The sequence below is a fragment of the Acomys minous genome (assembly GCF_964271855.1).
Source record: "Acomys minous genome assembly, chromosome: 8".
Taxonomy (NCBI): Eukaryota; Metazoa; Chordata; class Mammalia; order Rodentia; family Muridae; genus Acomys; species Acomys minous.
In genome coordinates, this window is record NC_140489.1 from 120,968,890 (window position 1) to 120,980,478 (window position 11,589).

The following is an 11,589-nucleotide window of genomic DNA, read 5'->3' on the forward strand; positions in this document are numbered from 1 at the left end:
TTCTCTGGAGATAGAGATGCTATTTACCGTTCAAAGGGCAGACAGAGAGCCAACAGCTTGCAGGATCTGGATACTAACACAACACAAAGACACAAAGAACTCCTCTGACTGCCCATAGCACCCTCGCTGCTGCTGTCCTTGAGTAGATGGAGGTTTAGAAAGTGATGTTCAGTTGTGGCATGAGTCAGCATACGCTCCTCTTGCATTGATTTATTGTTCTATTCAGCTACCTACTAAGGTCTCTCAGGATGCTTTTGTACTCACCATGTAAGCAAAGTTGACCTTGAATTCCTGGACACAGGACCATCCTCCTGCCTTAGGTTCTTGAGTGCTGGTCTTGTAGACATACACTGCCACACCCAGCCTGTCTACTTAATTCAATCACCCTGTAGCTTGATTAATACTTTAATCAACAGAATGTCTATAGCATGCTGGGAATCTTAAGTTAAATCAGATGTCTTCAAATGGTTCTTAGTCCATTGGAAATCAAAAGCTTAGGGAAGATTTGCCCTCAGAAGGTGGCTGTATTATGGCTTGTCATAATTTGGGAGGACAGAACCACTTGGGTCTAGTGATCAGTGATTGGCCAACAGTCCTCCACAACAAACCACCAATGTCCCCAAATGTCAAAGTGCCGAGGTTCAAACACCCACTCTACTACAGAAGGCATACTTGAACCAATGGTAAAATATGGAAGAAAGAAGCGAGAACAGGATACCAAGGCGAGTGTGCAGAGGCTGGGGCTGTATGTGTGTGTGTGCTGTGTCTGAATGTGTGAGTGTGTATGACTGTATGTGTGAGTGTCCATGAGTGTATATGTGAGTGTATGTGCATGCATATGTGCTGTGTGTGTGTATGTGTGTGTGTGTGTGTGTGTGTGTGTGTGTGTGTGTGTGTGTGTGTGCATATAGCAAGCATGATAAAGGCTTCAAGGGGAAGAGATTACTAATCATTGTTTGTACTTATTTTTTTTGTAAGCAAGCACCAAACAATGGCTTGAATCAGTCAACTGTACAACATTTTGTACAGTCTCCTGGTAGTTAATCAAGATTTCTGATGACTTTCCATTTTCCTTAAAATTTTTTTTTCTCCAGTGGGTCTGAGAGAGGGAGGAACTCACTCAGTTTTGTTCTTTTTCCCTGCCCCCCCCCAAGCCAGGCCCCTCTAGTGGAACCTGTAGTTCTTGCATATGTTTCTTCCTCCTTGGCCCACAAAGCCTTGCTCTAGAGAACTCAGTCAGTCATGCGTCACTGATCTCTAAGTTCCTTAGAGCCTCATGTCATCTTTGTCCTCCTACACTAGTCTCCTGGGTGAGTTTCCCCCTTGATCAGCACCTTAGAACAGAGCCACAGACCCCACATGTACCTGCTGTCACCCACTGCGCTGATGCTATGCCTGACCCTGACCTCCACTGGGGTGGTGGCGAGAGAGTGACAGATGCTCACCTCCCAGGCACACTGGACCAGTGGGTTCTCACGTTTTCTCCTTACAGAGTTTCTGCATTGTGCCATAAGTGAGCATCCAGAAGCTTACTCTCTGTTAAGTAGGCACAACATGCAAAAAATAAATTGCTACAATTATTATTAGCATTTACTTACTTACAGGTTTTCAGAAGCTGTTTCCATATCAAGCAGATCAACCTTTCTGTTGTCATAGAGACAAAGATCTTTATATAACTATGTGCAAGGTGAGAGTTTTCCCCGCCCCACCCCCCAACCAGTTGCTTAGAGCTAATAAGAAGAAAGGAAAGGGAAAATTTTAAATTATTTTTTCCATTTACCACCCCTCACTAAAACAAATGAAAATGTAGGAGGCTGCTTTTTGTGTCACAGTTTAGGTTTTAAACACTTATGTCTTTAATGAGAAATGGAAGGGGGAGGAAAAATATGAATAATTTGAACAATGCCATTTTGAAAAATTGCCAGCAGCGGGTTGTCAGTGATAAGCAATTATCACTCATGCACCTTTTGTTCTTTTAAAACCTAATAGTGAACTTCAGACAAAGGGGCTTAGAAGCAGAGTTTTCAGGATCTGAAATGCCTAAAGCACAGTCGTATCTACTGAGGGAGACTGATGACTGCTGAGACACTTTGAGGTACTCTCTTCCTCGTACCTCCACAGCCTGCCTGGCCCCTTCCCTCTGCAAAGCTTAACCCTGCATACATATGCCAGACCACAGCTCCCTTTCTGGATGCCTTACGTCAAAAGCTCAGCTCTCTTCTGTTTATTACTGTCTAAGAATTCATTACCCAGAGCATTTTCTTGTCTTGTGATGATTTTTTATTGCTTTATTCATTTCTCATCACAAATGATAAATCTATGATGGGATAACAGTCTAAGGCCCTGTACTTTCTCCATCCTTTGCTTCAGGACTGAGTTACACCTTGTACCCACATGCCTTCTTTCTTCAGCACACAGACTAACTCTTTCCTTAAGTTTTCAGGCTGGTGCTTCTGTCCTTCTCCAGTTGAGAGTTCACGTTAACATATATGTCCTCCCTCCTCCCTCCTCTCTGGTGTCCTCTGCCTGTCATTCTCTATGAAATCCTTCCTCTATCCTTCTTTGATGAAAAACAAAATGGAGTAAAACCTTTCATTGTCCTCATTGGTTCCCATCTGTCTCTGAGTTTGGGCTATTTAATTTTATGCTTCCTTCTTCTTCTTCTTCTTCTTCTTCTTCTTCTTCTTCTTCTTCTTCTTCTTCTTCTTCTTCTTCTTCCAATAAATAGGCATATGTATGGAGGAGGTGAAGGAGAGGGGACACACACAGCTGGAGGAAGTTTATGCCACTACGAAGAGAGGTCTCTGGAGATCTCTCGGAGTTTCTGTTTCAGTATGATGGGCAGAGCCTGAGATCCAAGTGTAGCCTGGAGAGGCTCCTGTTGCTGGCCCATGTTCACATTTGGAGGGACATTGTTTCAAACTGACAACCTTCCTGTCTTTTCATATGCATCTGTTTTTACATGGATGTTGGTCTGTCAGTGTTGTTCCTGCAGTGGCTCTATCTTCACAGAGCTTTCAGCTGAAGGACAAAGCCACCTCTCAGTCACCTGATCACCAGGAGGCATGGCCTTGTAAGAGTTCCTGTGCTTGCTGTGGGACTTTCTAATGTCTAGAAGAGGATGCTCTCAGTGGGGGATGCTAAGGTAGGGCCTGTGGAGGATGCTGAGGAGTCTCTAGGATCCCTCATGGATAGTAAGGGGCTTCCAAGCCCTTTGAACCAACTCCTAAGATCCAGAATTGCACGCTGTAGTTTGATTGTTCCTGCCTCCCGCCTAGCCATACTGAGCACTGCAACCATCTTAAAGGCTTGCTTAAACCATGCTGTGGGACAGGGAAGTAGTGTCTTGTATTTTTACTTCAGCTTTCTTCAGGGGAGGGACCTGCCAGGGGTCCCCTCCTAAAGACATGTCAACAAGCTAGGACTTGGTTCATCTATTTCTTCTCCATCTTCCTCTATTGGCAGTTTCCACCTGGTACCAGTGGTGAAGCAATTCTTTTAATTAAAGGAACAATCATTGTCTTAGAAAGACAGACAACTGCAGAAAGGCAATTAGTAACGTTTCTCTTTGCAACATTATAGCCAAGGGATATGGAGCAAGGGATCCCCATGCAGTTACATCTCAAGAGTCTTCTAAAGCGAAAGCAGGAAAGGCTGCTAGTGACACAGCCACTTACAGGAGCAAGGCAGGAGGCTTGTCACGGAAGGGCAAGCCAGAACTTGGGAGGCAGGTCCCATGGATTTGTTGATTGATTGAAACAAATCCTATCAGCATGGTCATCACCTTCAGGGAATAGAGCTGACAAGATAACTAATGGAAGCTAATTAATAGAAACCCTCTACCCTTAACTGTTTCTCTCGACCACAGCTTTTCCTAGAAGGTGATTGACTAGTCCCCAGGGGACAGACCAAGTGCTCAGGGAAGTTGTCACAGACAGGCTGCTGGCCTCCAAAAGGGGGAATGTATTGGTTCTCATAATGTATCTTCTCACAGGGAAGATGTCCAGCAGCCTGGCACATTTGTGGTACCCCCTCCTACATCCTTTGGTAGTTTTCTTGAGGTTTATGTCATGTAACATAAAATCCACCCACTTCAAATGTACAATGCCGTGGTTTCAGGATGCTTATGTGAAGCCATTACCACAATCCAATTTTAGAAAAAAGTTCACCACCTCTAACCTTATGGCTGCTCCCAGACATTCCTCAGCCCCAGGGAACAACTAACCTACCCGCCTTCCCTCCATCTGGCCATTTCCACAGGCAACACGAGGAACCCTTTTCTAATGGAAGGACGTTTGATATCTTAGTACGAGTGGCCCCTCCTGTCATCATCCCGTGACTCCAGGGCCTTCCTCTGCTTGCTGATGCTTGCAGTAGACTTGTCACTTCTGTGGGTGGCACACCAGAAGTCAGGTAGCAGGCTCTTCTTTCAACGCTTAGCTACTCAGACTGAGGCAGGTGATTCAAAACTGCCCCACAGCCACAGGAGACCTCTCTCTGCAGCTGCCAGAAGGTCTGGTGAATTGGGTACCCTTCCCTTCACCCATATTCTCTGCCTGGGCAGTCCTGACTTGTCACCTGGTGGCCGGAGGCGAGATTGCTGGTATCCTTGATGACAAATCAGGACACCCCTGGCCCTAGTGCCTGAACACTTGGCTCTTAGACACCACAGGCACAGAGCCCACAGCAACCTTCCTAGACTTGGCTGGCCAAGGCTCCGAACCATTCAGACTGCCCAGGCAGAGAATATGGGGGAAAGAGGGGTACTCAAATCACCAGACCTTCAGGCAGCTGCAGAGAGAGGTCTCCTGTGGCTTTGGGGGCAGTTTTAAACCACCTGCCTCAGTTTTCCCCATGGGGCTAGTGCAGGTCTGGACTGTAAAGGCTAAGTAAAGATAGTCTCAAGCTCTGCGTCCTCATCTCCCGGAAGGATGAGAAGTTTACTATGATGAAACGTTCTGTCCTGCTTTCCAGCAAAGGGTCCCAATATCAAGTAGCAAAAGGCAGCGTCCTGGGGCACGGTGTACTCACAGTCGGGTGAGGCCAGCTCCTGGGCCTGGGCAGCGCAGGGCGCCATCTGGTGCGCAGTCGCAGGGCTCGGGGCAGCGCGACCCTGACAGCTCTCGGGACTGCAGTGGTGCCGGCTTCAGCATCAGTACTGCCAGCACCAGCAGCAACAGTCTCAGCATAGGGGCGAGCCTCCCCATGGCCCGCCAGCCTGAGTGTGAGCTTCGGTGGCTGGACTAGTATGCTGGACCGCCCGGGGGGCCTCCCACCCCCTCTGCCCGCCCCTCTGCCTGCCTTCCCACCCGCCTACTCCAGCCCTCCCTTCTCACCACGCGCCCCTGGCGAGTCCCTGCTCTCCTTGACCTGGGACTGTGGCCAGCCACTCCATCGCTGTTTTCCTATGACCTGTCCTCTATCTAAACCTGCAAATGAGCTGCGGGTTAGAACGTAGGGTGATGTGGTAAGTGAGGAGTGAAAAGTAGGGAGCTCTGGACTATGCCCTGCCATGGGCCTCAAGGAAATCTTTCTTAGTTCCATAAATGAGAGGTTGCTGTCCACATCCACATCAGAAGAGTGAAGGTGCCAGGCCCGCTGTGTTTTAGCCCCAGGCTCCGCTTCTCCACAGTTTAAGTACAAGTAATCTCTCCCCTCTCCGCTTCCCTAGTGACCCCCCTTTCTGCTTTTCTTGGTTGTAACTGTTCTCCTCAGCGTAGCTCTTCGGCTCTGTCCTCAGTCTCCCCACTGTACTGTGAGGCCCCTGAGAGCAAAATCCAGTTTGGATTTACTTTGTATTCTGTCTTTAATTAACAAAGTTGCAATGTGAATGGATGAAATAGCTATATTATGCAAGTGTCTGACCTCAGTGGGTGTCCAATATACTTTAAGACTTTATGAGATGTCCTGTCCCACATCATGTGTCACATCAGACTCCCAGGACATTTACGGTAAGAACTTCTATCACCCACCTGCCTCATACCAATATAAAACCGTGCTGTATGGCCTGTGATTCCAAACCCTGTGGAAAGAAGACCTGGTCTTAGAGCAACCCTGGGAAGCAATCATTTTCCCTCTACTGTAATCATTAGGCCCTGTCCCTTCCAAGGACTGATTTTGGACTCTAGAAATATTGGCAGTTTTTCTGGAAAGGGTGGACTCTGAGAGCTGAAAGGGCATCTAAAGTTTTCAGGATAGGAAGCTTCTTGTTCTGAAGTCTGCTTGAGGCAGCGCCCTCAGTCACCAGCCTGTCGTCTTTTGCCCAACCACATAGGGTAGGTGATTATTATTGTTATTGCTCTCACTTGTAAACCACCTGGCTGTGCCCACACCGTGCTGGATGTGATCTTCGCTGACTTAGATTTTCATGGCCTTGTGCCACTTTGGGCTTGCATGACCCCCTCTTCCTTTTCTGGTATTCCCGTAGGTAAGGCCCTGCTTGTATTTCAAGACAGACTGCTGCCTCTTCCACGGACGCCTTCCCTGAGCCAGCATAGCTTTCTAGCACCTGCTTCTAAAGCTTGTAACTTAAAACTGCAACGAAGGATGCGATTTTGCTTTCCCCTGTCAACTGACCTCAGTTCTGAGAGGCACATCATAGCTACTGGTCTGTAGTTGGTGCTCCATACATTTCTGCTGACCAGTAAAACGCAGAGCGAAACCCAGGCTCGGGGCTGTAGCAGACACTCAGACTCACAATACAAGACTTCTCAGCAAGATGTGGTTTATTCTCAGTCACACTAGATTCATCTCCACTGATACCTTGGTATTGTGCGGCAGCTCCTCTCTAGCTTTTGGCAGCTCCGGTGAAGTAGCACTGGCCTCTCAAACATTTCCGCCATGTAGCCTAGGTGGCAGGACAGAAGAAATGAGGAACTAATAGTGCTGGTGGCGTTTGTTTCAAGGCTCATGTTTTATGTGTGGCCTTTATTTTTATTTCATTATCATCCTATCATATTAATCTATCTACATCGCCTACATATCTAGGCACGTGTGTGTGTATGTGTGTGTGTGTGTGTGTGTGTGTGTGTGCATGTGTGTATGTGTTCCTAGAGCACATATATATTCCCTACTCCCACATGTATGCTGTTTGCAACCACCACTGAATCTTTGAGAGTGGTGGATATTCCAGAAAGATCTATCTCACTGTGCACTCCAGTAGCAGAAATACTGGGGCATGGAGATGCTGGGAAGTTCTCCTGTTTTGTCATCAGCATTGTGACGTGGTCCTTAGTTCCTTCCTCTGTAGGAGAAAGGGTTAAAATTTACATTCCATAAAGGTCTTTTTCTTCCAAAATGCATGAATGTCCTGAGGGGCTCCAATGATGTTGCTGTGTATGTGACCTGATAACCTGTCTTGGAGTCAAATCCTATGTATAGAAAGGTAAAGTTGTTTACATGGAAGAAAGTGCCACAAAACATTGTTGTTGGTGATTAATTTCAGTTAGATTTATTACACTTATTTCTTACTATGAATCCATGATAATCAAATCACATTGAATTGTTTGTTACATTCACAACAATTTGCTACAGTGGAATTTACCTTTCCTATTCATTACTATGTGCCCTCCTTTGAGTGGCTATTTTAAGAGCTGCATTCTGTAATTGGGTGTGCAAATGCTTTTATTACAAACCTTTAAAATAGAGTGACCCATAGGATGGCTAGTTACATTTTGCTGACAAAATAATGTGAAAAAAAAAAAAACAAACAAAACCCCACAGTGAAGCTCCCCAAAGTTTCTGGACAGAACTTCTCATAGTTCAGGTTGAAGAACTGTTATTTACAAAGCTTAAAAACCAAAGATTCTCAAGACTTCCCTCCAAGAGATCCCAACTCAACAGATGCAAAACAAGGTCCAGAAATCTGCATTTTGTCAAGGTGCCCCATGCAACTTGATCCGTACACCAGAAATTCCCAGAACACAATATGCGAACCACTAAAGCTAAAGAGCTAGAACTGAGTTTCCATGGAAAGCCCAAGGGCTCTTATTAACAGCATTCTATGATGGCTGATGTCTAACTATAATCCAGTACCTGGGATGCTGAGGCAGGAGGATGACTGAGAGTTCCAGATCAGCCTGGGATATAATAAAACAAATCAAACCCAAGCAAATAAATAATTCTCATTAAAGACTTTGAGTGATGCCTAAGTACTTTGATATGTTGTCAAAGAAACCTGTATGTATAATGAACATAGACAGTTGTGTATGTATGTATGTATGCATGTATGTATGTATGTATGTTTAAATGTTTAAAATTATATACTATGTTGCATTGATGAGGTTAATTCTTTGGAGTTTTGTTTGTTTGTTTGTTTTTTGTGGTTTTTTTGAGACAGGGCTTCTCTGTGTAGCCTTGGCTGTCCTAGAATCCCTTTGTAGACCAGGCTGGCCTCAAACTCACAGCGATCCATCTGCCTGTGCCTTCTGAGTGCTGGGATTAAAGGCTTGCGCCACCACACCCGGCTAATTCTTTAGTTTTTGCTTTTGCAATGTCACAGGATCATGGGGTCTATTTTTTTTTTTAATTCCTCACTCAATCAAAATGGTAGTGTTTGGTGACAGACTTCGGGGCTATAGGCAGTTGCAAAGTAATAACTTAAAGAGATAATACCCAATGTGGTGGTGCACACTGTGTTAACACTGAGACTGGCGTTTCTTCCATGCTAAGAGCAGTGGCTTCACTTTTCTCTCAGGGGGTGGGAAACCGGTTACCTCCCAGAGCTGTTCACCTTGCACCTGGAGCAGACACCAACCAAACCAGGCAGAGTGGAAAGATGACTCCTAAGAGTTAGGAATTTCATCTTGATGTCACCCTATGACACTAGAGATGCGACCAGTTGTGCCACGTGCAGGGTCAGCCTGAGGCTTTTGAGGGCAGGAGAGAAGCGTGTGGGTTCAGGCCACATGGGGCCTGGCCCTGGTCTTTGGATGGGTTGAAGGTCAGGCTGTAAACGCAGGGCATGAAAAGCCTTCTCTGAAATTGACAGAGAGAAGCCTGGGAAGGGAACCTGCTTTGGACATCCATGCTGCAGGGATGTGACGGGATTGGGTCCTGTCACCTGCCTTGTTTCACGTCTGCACTAGAAATGATTAAATCATGGAGGGAACGGCAGTGAGACATGCATCTGGTCACGCCACACGCCATCTTCACCCTGACGTTCTCAGGTAACAAGCGGCTACGTTCACTGTTTTGCTTAAGCTAGCTGGAGTTGAATTCTTGTCACCTGCAACCCCAAATCCTTCCCTCCCCTGTGAGCCTTGCGGCTTTGTTTAAGATCTGCTTCCCCTACCTTTTACAAGACGGCAGGGAAGTAGAGTTTCCATTCTCATGTCTGGTGCAGGACTGCTCCCCACTGAAGTGTCCCCTCACTGTGTCAGAAGGATTTCTCGCTCTGCCTCTGGGAAGTTGAGTGGGTGAGAGTGAACGAATGGGCGAATGAATAAGGGAAGAAAAATGAGGTCCCCAGGACTACGCTGTCCCGTCTTAGGGAAGCTACGTTTTAAAATACAATCCACCAAACATTCTTTTGATTTCAGATAAGGCTTTCTAGCAAAACTGTGACCTTGAGTTAGAATTTCGGTTTCAAGCCAAAATATTAGGTAAACTCAACGAGGAAAGAAGAAAACTCTCTGAAATGTCGATAAAAAGCCATCAAGAAAAGAGGGTTTGATTGAAAAAAAATTGATGTAGAATCAAAGTGTGGGCCCCAGGATATGCTTTTCTGTTTGCTAATTGACAGTATGCAGGAAAAAGGTATCACAACCCAAGACATTTGGGGAATTTTAATTTAGAAAGTTAGATAAATTTCTTTGCTGTGGGATCCCCAGCCCTGGGTATCTAAGAACAGGAGCATACACAGAGGGAATGGTGGTGTGCCGACGCTCAGAAGAACTGACCTAAGAATACACTGAGGAAGTGGATTTATTCAGATTTTTTTTAACGCCTTGATTTTACGGAAGAGAACCATTATCCTGGCCTGGAAGATGGCTGCCTCAGCATCTAGATGGCACACTGGTGTGTGGAGTTCATGCTGAGGGGAAAGTCTTTGGGCCCTTCTGCGTTCTATTCCTCAAAGTCGATATATTCCTTCATCATGTACAGTTTTAGCCTGCCCTTCCCAGGTGGCTGCTGATTCTCCTCCTCCTCTTCCTCCTTCTTACCCTCCTCCTTCTTGAAAATACACCAAAGAGTGGGAACAATTGGAGCCAATAATATTTTCATATGAATGATCTGCCGTTTGAGGACCACTGGAGTCAATCCCAGGGGAAGCATCATGGAAGCATCAGAAAGCCCTACCAATGGCATGCTCTGATGCATTCAGAACACAGCTCAGGGGAAGAAGAAAAAATGCTTGTTGCTCCTTGCTACTGAGCAAGATGTAGCAGCCCTTTCCTCTCGCTCTCTTTTTCTCATCCTCTTAGTGGATGCTTGCTTCATGCCAGCACTATCAGGGATGTACCACCTCGCTGCCTGATGTTGCTAAAATGACCACTTTGAGTTATGTTTTCTGGACATCTTGTGCAATGTAGACAAAGAGGCCCCACTTCCTGGGGCTTGCAAGGCTTCTTTGTTTTTCATCAAAAGTGGGAGGCTTCGATGAGCTGGGAATAGCACATGGTACTGTGCTGCAGACTCAAAGTTGGCTGACTGCAAGCAGAATGCTTGTATTCTCAGCCAAAGGGAGGTCAGTGCAAGCTTCCTGGCAGCACTGATGAGTGGCCATGAGGGACAGAAGTGGCCAGGGATGCTGTGTGGCCATGCAGAGCCAACGTGACACGTGCCTGCGGAGACAGCCAGGAGGCATACAGACTGCACTGGTCAGAGCAGAAGAAAAACGAGTTAAAGGAACTTGCGAATCCCTGCAGTCCTCATACGCAGAGAACTTAAGACGCCATCCATGGTGCTCATCAGTCTTTTAGCAATCACTGTGGGGAAGATTCTTGGGGTCTTGAGTTGGGGGGTGGGTTCCCACTGTGGGAGAATCTATGCCTGTATATTTGCCATCCACTTAGGAAATGTGTACCCTATTGTCTCAGATGACTTCTGGGGTATGGGAAGAGGTTGCCTTCAATAAAATACTTCACTGAGTGGTCAGAGGAACCTGGAGAAGGGAAACAGACTAAAGACAGCAGCCAGAGAGCTACAAGGCGGGGGGGCAGGGGGGGGGACAGACATGGTCAGGGACATAGCACATCCACTAAGGAACAGCAAAAGTGTGGGCAGGACCTAAGGCAAGCTCATTCCACTCTGAATGAAAATGTGAACATTAAAGAAAATCTTATATATGATGGTACTCCTAAGCTAGCCAGGAAAAAAGTCACAGAAAGGAAACCCAAAGATTGAGAAATTATTGCAAAGTCACTTAGCTTGTGAATACAAAATGAGCTGTGGATCATACGTCCTTTAGGCCAGGGATTCCAGAATCGAGGACTTTCTAGAGAAACTATTTGATTTATATCTGCTTTCAACTAATAGAGATGCATTGAGCCTTTCACTTTTCCACTTGCTGTGAAGTCCGAAGACTTTGGACATTCTCGTCAAATTAGCTCAATGTTTATTCGCGTTTCTTTGTGTTGGCTTTTCAGG

At 46.1% G+C, this 11,589-nt stretch overlaps 1 protein-coding gene across 2 annotated transcripts in view; it reads right to left on the reverse strand.

The window, feature by feature from the left end:
- LHCGR (luteinizing hormone/choriogonadotropin receptor) overlaps positions 1–5,217 on the reverse strand; it is a 53,792-nt gene extending 48,575 nt beyond the window's left edge. For both annotated transcript variants that reach the window (XM_084791935.1, XM_084791936.1), the window contains exon 1: positions 5,032–5,217. In XM_084791935.1, coding sequence (XP_084648061.1) covers positions 5,032–5,207 — 176 coding nt within the window. In that variant the 5' untranslated portion in view covers positions 5,208–5,217. The remainder of the gene's footprint in view (positions 1–5,031) is intronic.
- Between the last annotated feature and the right edge of the window lie 6,372 nt (positions 5,218–11,589).